At 41.8% G+C, this 16,967-nt stretch overlaps 1 protein-coding gene across 4 annotated transcripts; it reads right to left on the reverse strand.

Moving 5' to 3' along the window:
- Positions 1 to 184: 184 nt before the first annotated feature.
- Positions 185 to 16,278, reverse strand: LOC124406047. Of its 4 annotated transcripts, XM_046881381.1 has the most exons (22): positions 15,896 to 15,917; positions 12,937 to 13,097; positions 12,643 to 12,852; positions 11,798 to 11,999; positions 10,223 to 10,383; positions 10,015 to 10,146; positions 9,741 to 9,920; positions 9,343 to 9,594; positions 8,721 to 9,227; positions 7,805 to 8,014; positions 7,436 to 7,599; positions 6,920 to 7,067; positions 6,679 to 6,793; positions 5,497 to 5,634; positions 2,139 to 2,198; positions 1,941 to 2,068; positions 1,708 to 1,839; positions 1,417 to 1,621; positions 1,179 to 1,327; positions 869 to 1,084; positions 667 to 768; positions 185 to 587 (listed from the first exon to the last, which is right to left on the reverse strand). In XM_046881381.1, the coding sequence occupies exons 1-22, from the start codon at positions 15,900 to 15,902 to the stop codon at positions 501 to 503; spliced, it is 3,666 nt and encodes a 1,221-aa protein (XP_046737337.1). In that variant the 5' UTR covers positions 15,903 to 15,917; the 3' UTR covers positions 185 to 500. The 4 variants fall into 4 exon arrangements, with proteins under 4 accessions (XP_046737337.1, XP_046737338.1, XP_046737335.1 ...); XM_046881382.1 differs by lacking the exon at positions 5,497 to 5,634; XM_046881379.1 differs by lacking the exons at positions 185 to 587; positions 667 to 768; positions 869 to 1,084; ... (3 more) ...; positions 1,941 to 2,068; positions 2,139 to 2,198 and having other exon boundaries at positions 4,109 to 5,634; positions 15,896 to 16,278.
- Between the last annotated feature and the right edge of the window lie 689 nt (positions 16,279 to 16,967).

Below are 16,967 nucleotides of genomic sequence, written 5' to 3' on the forward strand. Positions count from 1 at the left end.
CTATCGTCTCGTGGCGCTATTTTCTACAAAACACAAATCGAACGTGGAGCTCCCCACAGCCGTTTGTCCACTTGATGCCATGCGATTCACTAAACAACAATAAAATTAAAAATCTACATACATCAACCGCTTGTTCGAGTTTTTTGGCGTGTCAGAATCATTGAACCGATGTCTGTAAAGCGCATTTACATTCACAGAATCCTATATCAGCTTTATTTGTTTGTTCATAATCAAAACGTTAACTTTGACATACATTCAATCCTGCTTACCCATGCTTAAAACTTTCGCATCACGCTACAGTGTCGAATCAGTAATTTTAAACGGTTTCGATTTAGGTATTCAATATATTGCGTATTCGTCATAATTTTCTCACTCGTGTTAAATGTTTAGTTAATTGTTATCTCTCTATATATTATCACATAGTAATACGACATGCTATATTCAAATCGTTCGATGTATACAATAACTAAACGCCGGGAGTTGTAACAACCAAGCAATTCTCAATTGTTCAACAGTTCCTCCTCTTCCTCTTGAAGTCTTTGAATCTCAGATTTGTTCATAAAGTAGTACGACGGTTGGCGTGCTTTCTGAAAACAACAAATAAAAATCGCTCTCAGTTCTAATTCGCAGTTTACGCATCGATAGATCTCAGCAATCACGTCTTACCAAATCTTTAAGAACTCGTTTTGCCCCATACTTGATCAAAACGTTACTCAAGTCTTCTACAGCTTCGACGCCCATCGCGTAATGCAGGGCAGTTCGCTCTAGCTGTAATGAATTTACATTATTCAAGTACAGTATCATGTAGTTACATTTACATTCGAATGACAGTCTATGTACTCAAGCCTGCATCGTAATTCGCACTTACGTTATCTCCGATCTTCAAAGTCTCCGGATAATTCTGAGCAATAAACTTGACCATTTCAACATGCTGTCCCAGGGTTGCGATGTGAAGGGCGCAACGACCCATCGAATTCTTTCCCACAGCCAGCAGGCGGCCTCCTCCATTACCGTCACTCAGGAGTTCTTTAACAGCGTTAGTATCGCCTCGTCGCACTGCCTGATGAACTTCTTCACGTCGAGACTGCAAGTAGTGAAATTCATAGAAGACTATGAATGGTCGCAAATTGTTGTTCGAAGATACGGGTACTACACATTTCTTTTTCCATGATACTTGCCACAAAGTTTGGTATAGATTGGAGGAACTGAACGGTGGCCTCGTGTCCTCGCTGAGTAGCAACGTCGATGATCTGCACACCGTCATCCTTGACGTCCAGGATGTGGTCGTATCCCTCGAGCAGAAGCTCTACGAGTCTTTCGGTTTCACCTGAGAGCGAAAAAGTCATCAGGTATACCTAGGTAATTAGGTATATCAAACAATTACAAGCTTATTCCTGATAACCTCGATCATCGTACCTCTGGCTGCCAAGTAGACAACCCAGCGATCAATTTCCGCAATATTCTCCGGGATGCCGGCCTGGTGTGCGACGTCTCTTGCTGTTCTGTAGAGTTCATCCCTGAAACCAACGTTCACATCCGACTCCTGTAGAAACTGGAACAATCCGTTTGCAGCGTGGGAACGAACGGCGGCAAAGTGGAGGAGGCTCTGGCCATGCTCGTCCTGCCATAAATCAACGGGACATGAGTGTTGGTGTGAAAACTTTCAGACTATGAAAAATGGAACAGACATTTGCATAGAATTAATACCCGGTTGTAATTATTGTTCAGGGTGGAATCTGCCGCATCCGAATCCGGACTCTGGGGATAACCTGCGTCATCATCGGCTGGATGTTCATGGGTTTCCTGTTCGCGCTCCGATATTATCAACACGTTCGATTCCTACGGTAGTAAGCAGAGAGTCGATTTGTGATCGCAACGTGAGAAGAAGATTATGAGACATCGTGGAGTGAGATGTTCATCGAGTGTCTGGTGAGTTTTACCTGAGTTTTCACTCTTGGCTTGTTCTTGCTGGCGAAGTTGTACAAGTATGTTGCCAGATAAGTAATGGGATCCTTAGGGCGTGTGTTTGCTACTTCGGTTAGTCCTTTTATCAGAGGATCACCCAGGGCTAGAGAGGGATATTTTTTATTGCCAGGAGTTACACGGAGATGTATGTATGATAGTATAATGCTACCTACAAGAAGCGAGGTAGTGACCCTCGTCGGTTCGAAAAATGGGGATGTCGATCTTAGACTCTCCTGGAACGAAAGAAATCGGTTAACGTTGTAGGAAAAATTCATCTGGCGTGGAAAACATCGATATGAATGTCTGATATTTTCGGAGTATAAAAGCTCGTGGTAAACGCTGCTGGTTACAGGACGTATAGTTGTTTGTGGTTGATACTGGATAAACTTAACAACAGGGCTAGCCAGTCCCTTTGACAATGATTTAAAAGTGGAACAGAGTATATACGTAACGCAGCATGCAAAAACACAAAGCCAACGAACACAAGACATCACGTTATAGAAATTCAGAGAAGTTTTGTTGATGACATCGGATCACAGTAGACATAGTATTGAGCAGAAGGGTATTTGAAAAAGACACTGAATTCAAAAGTCAGTATCATTGCTCGTTAATTGCTTGACGCTCCAAATGAAGATTATATACGTGACTGACGCGTTGTTGCTGTGAGAATGTTAATGCTTGGTTTATTTTTGCTGTAAATCAGACATTTTTACTTTCAAGAAGGTACATCGTCAGTTCTTTCTTGCAACGTAATGTACAGTGCGTCAAGTTTTGGAAATCCGTGTGTTTCTTGAATACTCTTATGGGTTATACAGATAAGATATGGGCCTAGTAGCAGTAGTAATAATACTAGTAGTAGTGGTAGTGTAAAATTTGCATTTGAGAAGAAGAGGTTTATTTTTTTCACTATTGTCGTTTTTTTCGTTGAGGTACTTACACAGCAGTCAATATTGATTGAAATGTTGTCCGTTTGCGCAGTATGGGAGTATTAATTTCAAATATATTTAGAAAGCAGAGCCTTGTCTTCTTTTCAATACACGCACACTGTACACTACGCACTGCACACATAAAGAGAAAGAGATAAAGAGGGTTCAGAGTGACGGCGAAAGCTCTATCAGACCATCCTCAAATTTAAAGGCGAGAATAGTCTCGATTTATCAATTATTAAGTTAATCCATCAATATCAATACATTATCAGCGAATATCGGATTATACAGTAAAATCGGTATCCGTGTTATGTTTATAAATCGAGTTGGAAAGATACATGCTCCGCCATATGGTGGTTGTTGTTATAACATTGTAAACATCGATTCATGCGTGACATATAAAGCTTTGTTAATTTTTTATACGAATGCACATGGATGACTTGCCATCAATGAAATATGGAAACACTAGACACAGCATAATTTTTCTTACTCATCGCGAAACAATCTGTTATCGTTATTACTAGCAGTGATTGCTATTACAGAATGGCAAAACATCAAACGCATGTCGTATATCCAATTATCCGCATATTTATTAGTCAATAATATGTAATCTTACTAACCCGATATGAAAAATTCTTCAGCTCTTCCAGTGCCTAATAATCCAAATTACTGATCTGCCCCAAAATTTTTGTCATTAAAATTCTGCCATCAATTAAACATTTCTTAATAATTTACATGTTTATAATTGATATGCATAATATCGAATCAATGTATGTAAAGTAGTACAAAATAATGAGTTCACATGCACATATCTTTCCAACAAGATATTTATGTAATATGTACTGTACATACTGTATATATTGTGTATACGAGTATGTATAACTTATTGGTTTTGATTTAATGCTCCGACATATTACAATTCGACGATTAAGTACACAACATTGGCAAGGGCTTTACATCTAAGGCTAGGAACCGAAAGGGCGTAAACCTCAAATTTCACAGCAATCGATGATTTTACTGCTGAGAAAAGTGAATTTATCCGCATGAATTGAAATATCAATGGGTTACGCCCTTATGGTTTTTATCCCTCCTGGATATCACATAGAGAGTTCGCATAATAGTATTACAATCTATTCGTTATCACCTTCACCACTATATACACGTATTTAACAAATTTGGCGATACGTGAGTTGAAAAACTTTACACATTTACTGTATGTAAGAAATGGGTGTTCTTGTATTAATAATTGACATTTAACGCACATCCGCCTATAAACAACCGATTCATCACAACAAGATATTACCCAAAAATCGAACATTTATCCAATGAGTTTACTCATTTTAATTATTATTAACCCGGGACCGGCGCGAGCTAGTCATTCGTTTGCGGAAGGCACTAGCGATCAGGGATGCAATCCTCATAGAATTATTGAGGGCGAGTTCTTTTTCGAGACTTGTGATGTTCAGCACGGCCCTGCAGAAGTCTTGAAGGGTCTGTAACTCTGTGACAGCAAGGCATTGCTGATTACTAATTTTCACGGTATTCCTCTGCATGGTTTCCCTGACGCTCAGTCCCCGGACGAGGCACAGATGCCACAAATCTCCAGGCTCCTTCGTGAGCTCCGGGAGTTTCGCGACAAGGTTGAACTTGAGTGTATTCCCGAGCACAGTGGGCCTCGACGATAGAAAGCCCAACTTCTGGTCCTTCTTGAAGGCCAGTCCCGCGTCGAGCACTGACATTATTCGTCCCAGCCGCACGTATGCCCTCCCAATCCGCCCCGGGCGATCCTCGGGCGTGCAGCACACCACTCTGAGGTGATCCTGCACGTTCACCCAGGCCGCGAGATCTCCTGCCGCGGCAACAAAGACTCCACGGCCGTAAGGCCAGTGGCGGCCATGCAGGCGCCGCTCATCACTCCTGGTCTGCGGGTTGAGGGGCAACAGGAGGCCCGCGGCCGCGAGACGCGCGCGCACGTCGCTTGGTCGCTCGAGAACTTCGTTTAAAGTGTAGTAGGTACCGGCCTCGTCCTCGCTCGATCCTTCGGCCATAAAACTGGCGAGCTCGGGGCTCATCAGCTCGGTCGTTATGTCGCGCTCAGTCTCCTCTAGCTGGTTGACAGTGAGGTTGAGGGGAAGCGGGTAGGCCGTAAGGTTGCGACAGCACTCTATGACCCCGGCCAACATGTGTTTGGAGGTCGGGTCCAGGTCGAATTTTTCTACTACGGCTACGCTGTGCGATTTTTCGTCGGCCGACTTCTCCGTGTCGAAGAAATGCGAGTCCGGGTTGTCAGGGATCTCGCCGGTCACTGTCACGCAGTGGAGATCTCTGATCAGTGGATCCAGCAATTCCGCGAACACAACGTAGCTCTCGTAGTCCGGCACTATAATGTAGCCCGGGAAACATTCCTCGTCCAGGTTTGATGGTCGAACGTGGCTCAGGCTGTTTAGGCTTACGAAACTTCCGATTGAGCTGCTGCCACTGTTCATGTTACTGTACTTTCTAAGAGCGGGCCAGATAAGGTCAAACAGGTTGTGATCCAAGCGTGTCAAACGGTGCTTCAGTATTTCAAAAACTGGGCGTTTCAGGTACCGCCCTAGAAGTATACCAGTATTTGTTGCGTTTAATCCGGATGACGAACCTCGACGTCCACCACCTGCCAACAGCTTGAAACAACGCTCCAGGGTCACCAGGGTTTCCGGTTCTGTGACGTCGCGCCGCGCGGAATATGTGTCTCCTCCGGGAACTGTGTTCAATTTTCACCAAAACAATATTAGCAATTACTAAAACATTCGACTCTTTGCTAGACATTCGACTTCCTCACGTTAGGTTCACACTTACAAACATTTAGATAATGTGAGATACAACAGATATTGCATTGGGGACTGCACAATGAACGATTAGTCTCGCTGAAATGAAAACTCTTGAACGATGATTTAATATTTTTCTCGTTTATAACGTACTTTACTGAATTCACCCTGGGCATACCAACTTCTTGTTTTTCGGTGTACAACTACTTCAGTGATTTATGTGTAAAGATCATAAGAAACAAAATATATACTGCAATAACTCAAGTATGGTTTTTCAATTCCAGACTATCGTAAGCATCACTGTTGGAAATAATTCTTTTAAACGTCAAAATTAATTTCGTATTGTGCAATTGGAATGTTTTTGAATCATCTTCAAATTTTTTATTCGTATCAAGTTTTAGAACAGCTGAAGTGTTGATATATTTTTTCATCAATTCAAAATTGAAAATGTCTCAATTTTTTTTAATACAATAGCTAGATGACATCTACGGATGTGACCAAATGCTCAGTCTTTACACGATAAAAAGTGTTGTGAAAATTCATCGAATAACCATGAATACAGTTTGGTTCAGAATTATGTTCTTAATTCCAACAGTGAAGTTTCGCGATAACTGTCTGTAACACATTTCCATCGATTTCTCGGGTCTGATAACTGCAGTATTCAAAAATTTATGTCGTTGGAAAAAATGTCATACTACTAGTCTTCTTAAAATCTCTATGAAATCGGGACCAAAAGTAAAACTTTATAAAAATCAGTGCGATTTGTAATAATTGCAGCGATATTCAGCGTGCTCTCTATTATTCAATGTTCTTACTAGCCACGTTTGGTTTCCACACACATTCATGTATTTCCATAGTGCGATAAGCGTGAATCGTGAGCGGTTATAATAATTTCCGTGCATTCGTTGCAACACGCCAAAAGATCCCACGTGATTTGCGGTGCCTCAGAAATACATTGAAGAGGGGTCCTATTATTGTACCTTTATCGGTCAACATTTCGTCAGCAATCTTTTCATGCGCCCCGAAATCCCGAAGTAATTTTTTATGTGAAAAGTCCTCCTGATTAGTCTTATAATAATCCGCCTTGTGCCCAAACTGTGTAAAATCGAAACCCACAATATCATCAATCCGAATATCAACACGCCTATTGGCTACTGTTTTTCCAAAAAACAAGTTCAAGTAGAAAAGTGAAAAATATTTTGAACCGCAGTCCGAACTCACGTTATCTTGGACCATAGGATTTGCTCCCAGGTGCAGGAGGAGACTGTAGTAATGCCCGTTGTCCGCGAGGGTGGCTGCGTAATGAAGAGGCGTCCTTCCGTCCCGGTCAGGAGCGTGTGCCGTTTCTGCGAACCTGCCAGCAAGGTACCTACGGAGTTCGATGTCGATTAAGAATTAAAACGCGAGTCAGCAATTCCTTAGCGATGGTGTCAGGTCGGCTGATCGATTCACGACTGGGAACAAAGGGCGTGGATGGGTATCGACGACTCGGGTTGACCTTCTCCGCAGTACAGAGAAGCAATTGCAATCCTTAAATAAGTTATGAGACGTATGTACATCGCGATTGAGAATCGCATTCCGCACGCGGAATGTCACACCCGTCTCACGCGCTGGCGGTCACAGAAAAGGCCAAGGCTTCTTAAATTACTGATTGGAAAATCAATGCGACTAGGCTTCAGTAAAGTCTGCTGCTATGGAAAAAAATGTTGCAAATTATTCACTGATTTTCTTTCTCACCTTATGACACCGGTGTGTCCGAATATTACGGCCACGTGCAGAGGCGTTGCTCCGTTTGGCGATGAGCCGTCTCTTGCAATTGCAAATTTACGACGATCCAAGGCCCCCTGAAGGTCTCGCAGGTTACCTTCGCGCGCCGCCATGTGAATGGCGTGTATTTTTCCCTGCAAATTAAAAAAGTCCACGTGCTGAATTGCTGTTTGCATACTCTGGGGAATGTTGTACGTTCGCGTTAATACTTTTGTGCAGTCAAAAGCAGAACTTTTTTTAATTTCATTTGAAACTCCATGTTCATGCAAAACCTTAGAAACGTGTTAGACACTATTTGGCACGTTGAAGGGTTTATATATTCGAGGATAAAGAACGCACCATGTAGGCAGGAACGTTATCGATGAATGCCTGAAGTTCGGGGTTGCTCGAATGCCTTCCGACGAGTCTGCGACCCTCGCCGTTTAGCACCAAAGCAGCGAGCTGCTCCATGTTTCCGTTTTCAACAAGATCCTCAACTTCCGGATCAACCGTCATGCTTCCATCGTTCAACTCGGCTTCGGGTAGTTCTTCGTGTTCACCGACTATCACCTGGACAAACAAAAGACTTGCGCATGATTCGCAATGCGTCACGTTACACAGTGGAAGGACAATCAATAATATATCTCTTTGCATATGTGTATGCGTATATGTATTCATGTATTATTTATTTTCTTATCACCCGCATATACTGCACGCGGGCTAAAATTTAAGTACCTTGAGCCATCGGACGACACGGAGTGCGGGCGTTATCGCACTGAATTAATAAAATACAATTGTAAACCATTCATCATTTATTTGCCGCAGTTAATTTGGGTTAGAGTTTTATATTCATGATTTACAGACAACTGTTATTGATGTAGCAGAGTGGGTTTCAATTTCGTTGTTTAGAATCCGATGTATCATTGTTATAACAATCGTTCTTCAATAATATCAAATTAATATTAGAGAAATTTAATTTTCAAAATTTCAACAAAATTCTTCTTAGCCGAATTCGATTCGTGTACATATTTCACACTCTTCATACATGAAACTGTAATGCTTGACGTTGCCGATGCTTCATTCCAAAAATCTTTATTCAACATCGTTAGCTTTCGTATAAACAACCCGTACGCCAGTTTTAGCATTAATTGTACAAAGAGAGCTTGATTTGAGTCGAACCAGGTTATCTCTCCCCGCATCGCAAGCTCAAAATCTCAATCCTCCGATCATACTTTCCAACTTCTACATCTCAATTGCTGCTTGAAATTCCCCAAACCTGATCATCCTCGTGAACCGTATCGTCAAGTCCGGAATCTCCGGTGCTTGGTTCAGTTCGTTCGTCGTGATCCCCTTTTGTCTCTTCTCCAAGAGCGTCCTGTTCTTTGTGCTGATCTAGAACCGCTTCCTTGGTCTCCCTGACTTCCTGGTTACCTTCGCCTTCCGTACCCTTCTTGGAATTTTTCACCACCACATCATCGTCCGACGAATCCTCATCAGTTTCCTCCCTTAACGGCTCCACCATGGGCTTCGACTCTGACTCTGCCTCTGGTTCTGCCTCTGGCTCGGACTCTGGTTCTGGCACTGGCTCCGGCTGTTGCTCTTGATCGGGCTCTGGATCTGATTCTGTTATTACTTCAGTTTCAGATTGCGGTTCCTGCGCTGGTTCCGGTTCCGTTTCTGGCTCGGATTCCGGTTTCTTCTCTGGTTCCTTGGGCTCAAGCTCTTCGTGGGCTAGTTTTATCTGTTCCTCCAAGTCGTCCTTGCTATCGTCTTTGAAACCATTCTGAAAAGAAGATGCGTTGCTCGCTAACTGATCAAGATCTTGATTTCGGAAGTCGATCGCCATGGATTTCGACTGTAAATTCGGAGCTCATATTGTCAAACAGAATCTGAATTACCCCGAAAGTTTCCTTCTCGCTTTCCCCGGACTTTGATGGTGCCTCCGGACTCCCAAAAGCACTGTCGATGTCCGTGTTGCTCACAGCCTTCTTTACCCCTCTAACCACCGTTTCTCCAGCTTCCAAGATTCGCCAGTCCCAGTTCTTCGGGTAAGATGTACCGGAAACGCGCGGTGCTTCTGGTATGACGACCAAATTTGTCGCGTCTATGTCCGACGGTCGGTTCTTGTAGAAAGACGCTGTCTTTTGTCTCTGTAAGTATAATAATTCCGCATAGTTAAAAACAGGGTTACAATATTTGGTGGATAATTCACGGTGTGCTTCTTGTCATTGTTATTGTGATTGTGAACATTGTGGTTGTCAAATGATGTCATGAAAATATCAGTGTGTTAACTAACGTTATCCATTTGATTTTCGTTGGCGCCGCTTTGGACCAGCATGTCGTACATGATCCCGTCATCCTTCAGTGCTGCAGCGTAATGGAGCGGAGCCTTCCCTTCGGAATCCTGCGTGTCAATCGTTTCAGGACACCTGGTGAGGATCTCTCGGACAATTTCAGTGTGCCCCAATCCAGCAGCCTGAGAAAAGAGTGCAACATTTGGAGCATTTAATACCGTTTCGAGTCTGCAGTGACTGCAATCATTTATTTAAGAGACGAAGGATGACGTTTACCTTGTGAAGAACGTTCAGACCATTGGCATCTTTGCTAGTGAGGATCACCGGGCAAACAGGATCGCTCACTTTCTGCCTGAACCCATCAACGTCGTTTTTAACCGCCGCAGTATGAATGTCTTTCACAGTGCCCTGCGGGGATTGAAACTGATCGCTTGAACAACAAATTTTTGTAGTTAATGAACACCGAGATCGAATGTTTGCCTACCATTATGAACGGCACTGCCTCTAAGAACTTCTTGACTCGAGGATTGTTGCTCGTCTCGCATCGCAGTTTTAATCCATGGCCCTCCCATAGTACTTGCTGCAGCTTGCCGATGTCCCGATTATGAATCCATATCCGTATATTCGACGGCTTGAAGTCCAATGCTGAAAATAAAACATTTCGGGTATTGAAAAAGGTTCACGTCAATTTCACCGTCCATCTCTTTAGCAAAGTGGTCAAGTTTAGCCACCGCGAGTTGGCGGAAAATCGAGTCAAGTGAAGGAAGAGGTGTTTTAAAGAATGCATGGGGCATGCCGTGACTGCAAACGCTTACCTCGTGTGCCGATGTCCGTGTGCTTTGGAGCAAAGGAATCGCGTGTTTCGCAGGTCGCTAAATATTTTATCACTCAGTTATAATCTAGGTGAACACACACCTAGTCAGAGGAAAGGTAGGTAGAAGTGAGCTTGCACGATTTACGATATTGCAGCAGCCACCCGCATTAAACCAGCTTTTAAGCCGTGGAAAGTATTGCTTTATTTTTCATTTTTGTCAGTACCTATAAAAGATGGCCGCAAAAAACGGACAGTGTCTGTCGACCGGATACTAGGCAGATTTTTTAGCGGCGTGATAATCGTGTGGTAGACCATACAGATATGAAAAATAGAGGTGAATGGTGGCAGTCGAACAGGGGAAGTCCCGGCATGCCGGAAATAAGATAATGTCACACCGTGATACAGAGGATGTGGAATAATAAGATAAAAATCGACGCTTCCGCCTAACGCCGCGAATAATATGTGTTTATACCTATTTACTTTCCTTAAGACATCGCAAATTGCGTGTTCTGGAGCTGACTGCTGTTGCAACCATTAAATATTCGAACAGACACGACGTACGTGTGCCCGTTACGAACCGTGTATTTTACCTAACAAGTTTGCGATGTAATAACACGGGTTCCTTGAAGCATAAGTTGTGCAACGGAATTCATCAGGTGAAATTTTCGTGATTTTTTTCGACTATTTTCAAACTTGTCACGGGAAGAAAGAAGAATGAGAACCAGTAAAGTCACGTCCAGCAAATCGTCACTGCAATATCTTTCCAACGGCTATATAAGACGAGTGATCGTCGCTGGCTTAATTACTCTTAAAACATAATTACATCCGGCGGATCCACAACGTTTTCACATAAAATAATCGATGAACGTTTTCCTGCATTTGGCCGTGTCCTACATATCATGATTGTGTGTCTCTGTGTCTGTAAACGAGCTTGGCACCTATTACGAATTTACGTTGTATCGATCATCGGCGTTGGAGTAAGTTAAACGTACCTAATGCATAGCTCAGAATATAAAGGTATATGTAAGGGGCTTGTGTTGAACTCTTCTGCGACGTTAGACGAATTTAAGTACATAAGTTACGTCGCAGCTGGCATTTTCACCTTGCAATTACGCCGAATGATGGGGAACAAGCCAGTATTTTGCAAGTTTCACTCTCTTCCCCTCTTCTTCGAACTTTGCATAATACCATTTTTTTATCATGGAAACACTCGTGCAGGCGATAACCGGCTGATCCTATACTCACTCTCTTTAATGCTGCTCACTTTTCTTCCCTGCATTTTTTCACCCTCGGGTAATTCCACCTCCCCCGTATGCTCGAGGTAGTAAGCTGCCGGCTGACCCCGCTTGTCCCAGACACTTGTGTCACAGCCTCCCTTCACCAGGACATCCCAAACGGTGTCTGGAGTTGCGCAGGCTGAACAGTAGTGCAGCGCTGTTCTGCCCTCCTGCGGAAAAGGATTTTTTACTTACGATTAGGGTAACGCTCGAAAGTTTCACGATTTATTCTCCTTTTAACGTGACTAATTAACACCTCGCTACAAATTTATTGTATAATTTATTGACGACAGTATGAGGGCATACTTGAAATGGTACGTCGAGCTCGGTATTTATTGTTATTAATATTATTGTTATTCAACCTTTTCGACCAAATACTTTTTATGCGCAACAATCGACGATAATTAACGTTTATCAGAATGAAATGACGCAAGAGGCGATAAGTAACGTAATAATTTGAGTTTATAGAGTATTAGAGAAACAGAAGGAAGAAATTAGAGACAAGCGATATTTATTACCGCCTATTGACGGTTTTCAGAGACAAAACACTACCTAATTGGCGAATTAGGAGAAGCGGAAACCGATAACTTTTGAGACTAAGGCGGGCGTCGCGAAAAGACGACGTATCGCGCTAAGCGATCCGGACACGAACCTGCAATTCGACAAACAGGTGGTTTACAGCAGAGGCTGGGTCACGCGAGCTGTTTCAAAACGAGGAAGACGACGGAGGTTCGGAAAACTAGAGTCTAATAATTATGAACAAGAAGTTGGCGAGCTTTAAATTTCGACAGCTAAACTCTCAACTAGACTCACTCTGTCTCGCTGTTGGGTTGTCGCGGGATAATTTTCCACCAAATACTCAACGATGTCCTGGTGATCATAGTACACGGCTTTGTGGAGGAGAGGAATGCCCGCGGAGTCCTTTGACGTCGCCAATTTCTTCTTCGGCTCGTCGAGGATCAGCCGTTGGACGTCACCCAGGGCGCCGCGCACCGTCGCGTCGTGAATCTGGCTGATTTTCGTCTACGGATTGATGCGAACGGAAAATGGAATCAGATCGCGTAATTTGCGGAAAGAGGAAGGTCGCCTCTCCGTTGCACCTCTTACCAAGTAGATCGGCAGCCCCTTCAGGAAAACCCGCGTTCGAAGGTCCGGAGAATTTTCACCCAGTAACCGGGTTCCTCGACCTTCCAGTACCACATTTTCCAACTTCTCGATTTCCCCTCGCTGAAGCCACTGCCTAACGGTGTTTGGGTTCATCTGCAGGTCTGAAAGCACATTAATGATTTTTGCAAACCATATTTGAAAGCAGGTATGGGAACTACGGAATGTGTCTCGTCGAAGAAGTTGTGAAAATGAAGGAAACAATTTCGGGACAGTTCTTCACTTACGCTAAATTTGACAAATTACACTATCAATTGTTGAATAATCATCAAAACTTCAGCTTCGATTAATGCGGGAGAAATAAGACGAAAAAGAATCCTCGGAGTTCGTGACTTTCAATTAGTTTCATGTAATCTCTACACGGAGTGAATAAAAAAAAAAACAGATTTTACTCAAAACTAAAGGACAAGAAAGATGCATCAGGTTTTTAATTGGTACCGTGTACCTTATACATTATGAAATGCAGAATCTGCGTCAGAGTAAAATCTGCTACATTTATGGTAAATTTTTTCTGCAGTTCTGATTACAATCTTCTCTTCTTCTTTTTCCGTGTATTACGAGTATATAAACACGTTTTCAGCTACATACTGACGGGTTATTCACTCGTCGGTTATGGATGCGGTGAATCCCAAGCATGCGGCTTGTTTAATTTCAATAACAAAGAATAATTCTCACGTACGCGGCGAGTCCTTCGTTTCTTTCCTACACTTCAATATTGCATAACTCTTTTGATGCTTGCGGTTCCTTTTCTTTTACTTCAAAAAACTTAAATCACTCATCTGGATAATAGCATATGAATTATTGAAGAGTATAATTTTTCCCTAAAAAAGAATTGCTCGCGGTATTCAAGTGTACGACTACTCCTAATTACAACAGCCAAATTACGTCATTGTTAAACAAATTTCTATCTACGCACATATCTTTATGTTCAATAGCAACCATCGAGCGAAACACATAATGCGTAATAAGTGTGTCGCACAATTTATGCACGTATGAATACAAGATAAGTTTGGAAAGTGACGTATGTCATACACGTGTACAGTCGTGGGGAATAGTGCAAAAATCAATTATTTATACTAAAGGCTGTGGGGCTGCCCTACATACGCGACTATTGGAACTGGAACGTCTTTCTGTTTATATCGTAAGCCTAAAGATATTTTTTTGTCCCTTCGACGGATCTACTGATACTATTGTCGAAGGCAAATATGTTTCACAATTAACTATACTTAGGAATTACGAAAGCAAGAAATCGTGGCATTTTTAGTTTATGCCAAATTTTGAAAAAATTACTGGAACATGAAGTAGAATTTTTCGGTTTATTATTTTCATGAATAAATTAAATAAACCTTGCACAGGATAATTGCAAATAATTATTGTGAAACTTAGAAGTTCTCGAAAAAAAAAAACAACTTTAATTACGTTACACCAGATATTTTGCTACTTTTGTTTGAAAAATAATTTCAGATACACACATTTACGATTCAATTGCAGGAACGAATAAATGAAGAAAATTACAAATTTCACGAAAAAATTTACAGAACTAACATGTACGCACGAGTCTAGAGTAAAAGAAGTTTCTTGGAGAAATTCTTCGCAGAATTTTGTGAAATATAAAAACGGTCGAGTGTTAGAACGACTAAGTCGACTAAAAAAATATACATTTTGCAAGAATAATCACGATGAATTTTGCAGTGAAGATACGAAAACGTTGAAGTGCGTACAGAGTGCGAGAGAATTGTTGCAGGGAATCGAATTAATTTTCCTTATACCTTATTCCGTATCTGGGACGCTGATTTAAGGTCGAAAAATCCATTCGACCGACGCCTAAATTGTGTGTGTGAATTTGCTTTTAAGTGTACAAAGTGTCTGCTCGACTGGTTCAGAAACCAGCGGGCAGTTTGCCTGCGTCGCGTTTGGACGTCACGCGTCGAATGACGACGCCTGGCGTCGCGATGCGCCGTTTGTGGGATCTACACGTATAGCAGGGTTGTAGGTATAAGGTATGTACGCGTATCGGTGTATGTACCTCTAATTTGCTAAATAATATCGATTCCTTATTCATTATTCGGTTAGGAGAAGAATGGAGCTGCAATTCAACATCAAAGAATTTAATTACAAACCTGTAATTCACGCTTTGCTCGCGGTTATCGCTGCATCACAAAATTTCAATTTTACTCTCCCTGCCGGCATCGATTTGACGAAAATTTAATCGGAACTAGTAAATAACGGTGAAAAATTCTGAGGGTGAAATAATCTGAACAAACGTTGGACCGAAATAAATTTTCCGTTAGATGCAGCTGTAACGCATATATAACTGACGACAAGTGGGGGAAAAAAATTTGGGCAAAAAACTGACTGTCAAGCAGTTGGTAAAGAAAGAAGTTAAAAAAAATTTCTATATTATTTGCTTACGTAGGATGAAAAAAATCGAACATAGATCGTTAGCTCAAGGCTGGGAGAATAATGATCGACCATCGGCAAGTAAATATATTCATTTACAAGTGTTTACTTTCCCACGATTCGCGATTGCCTGTAAAGTGAATCTGAGAATTTACTTTTTTCGCCGGTGATTTCCCGCCCGGCTAGTGACGCGTTCGTTTGGTCAGAGGCAAGAAAAGAATAAAAAATCCCACGTTTGATACACGACGTTGATTAAAACGGTTTCTCTCCAACCTTGTGGGATCGCCGCAGGCGTTAATAATGCTTCCTGTCTCAATTTGAAATAGGAAATTAAACTATTTTTCGTGAAATGAATTAACCGAAATGGAATTGTATTGAAATTAGAATTCTTGAAATTTTTATCAATCAAAAGTCATAATAATTTTTTTCGATTCTATGCTTTCTAACCAAGTGCTTTAATTTTAATTAAAACCTATTACCGTAACTACTAATCAGCGCTTACCTTTCATCGCAGTAACGTACAGATCCGTACAATTTTTTCTTTTCTACTTTTAAATTATTTCTTATTATCTGTGATACGACGAATTCGAGTCTGAGATATTCAAAGACGTACTTATGAAACGTGCTCTATAGTTTCCTATCCAAACGATTTTGTAGAGTCGAGTATGAACATAAACAGCTGCAATTACTTATTGAAACCCGCGGTGGGAAGGCCAGTCGATATATTTTCTACATAGTGCAATGACACATCGACCCTCTGCCGACATTCCAGCTCGACAATTCTTTAAATTTCATCGCGCGATATAGAATATTCGACGAATTTTACACCCCAAAAATCGACACAAAGATTCTTCGGGAATTAATTACTCCACTTTATATAATCCGAACAGTTTTTCCATGCAATCGATTAAATTTCAAGGTAATTTCCCAAGAGGATTCGGACAATAAAATCCACCCGCTCAACTACTTTTTGGTATAAGAAAATCCGAAGATTTTAGTTCCGATCGACGTTCCAAGTGACGGGTAAATTACAACTGCAGGTAATGGCGGTACGCTGTACGTAGTCAGCTCATTGTCAGTCGCCCCTACAGTGTTTAATTATTAAAAGTGATAAGCGCACATCCAGGAAGGCATGGGGTATGTATGATGCGCAAGGCCCAGCAAATTTTGCGGGGGGATTAAAACTTGGAAGGGTCAATATTTCGAATGGCCCATATGTCGAAATTTCAAACATACGAAAATAAAATAACGAAAGATGAATTGTTCGAAATCTTGATTTGCATCAGTGTCATTGATTAGTAGCCATTTTAATCAGCAAAACTTTCAAAAACGAAGATTTCGGAAAGTTCATCTTCCATTATTTTATTTTCACATGTTTGAAATTTCGGAATATGGGCCATTCGAAGTATTGACTTTTCCACCCCGAATTTTGCTGGCAGATTTTGACTCGGCTTTCAAGCTTTCCGAATGTTCACTTACGAATAAGGTTCTCTCGCTGCCATTTTGTTTCGAATGAGATAACGGCTCTTGATAACTGCGTCAACCGCCGGAAATGATGGCACAACCAAGATAGA

Source organism: Diprion similis, chromosome 4 (assembly GCF_021155765.1).
Source record: "Diprion similis isolate iyDipSimi1 chromosome 4, iyDipSimi1.1, whole genome shotgun sequence".
Taxonomy (NCBI): Eukaryota; Metazoa; Arthropoda; class Insecta; order Hymenoptera; family Diprionidae; genus Diprion; species Diprion similis.

Excerpts from the sequence above, each read along its gene's own strand:
- LOC124406047 (XM_046881379.1), bottom strand. Across the intron at positions 10,384-11,797 it reads AGTGAGCAGCATTAAAGAGA|CATTGGACTTCAAGCCGTCG; the intron begins GTGAGTATAGGA and ends TTTTATTTTCAG. Across the intron at positions 10,147-10,222 it reads AGGCAGTGCCGTTCATAATG|GGCACTGTGAAAGACATTCA; the intron begins GTAGGCAAACAT and ends CAATCCCCGCAG.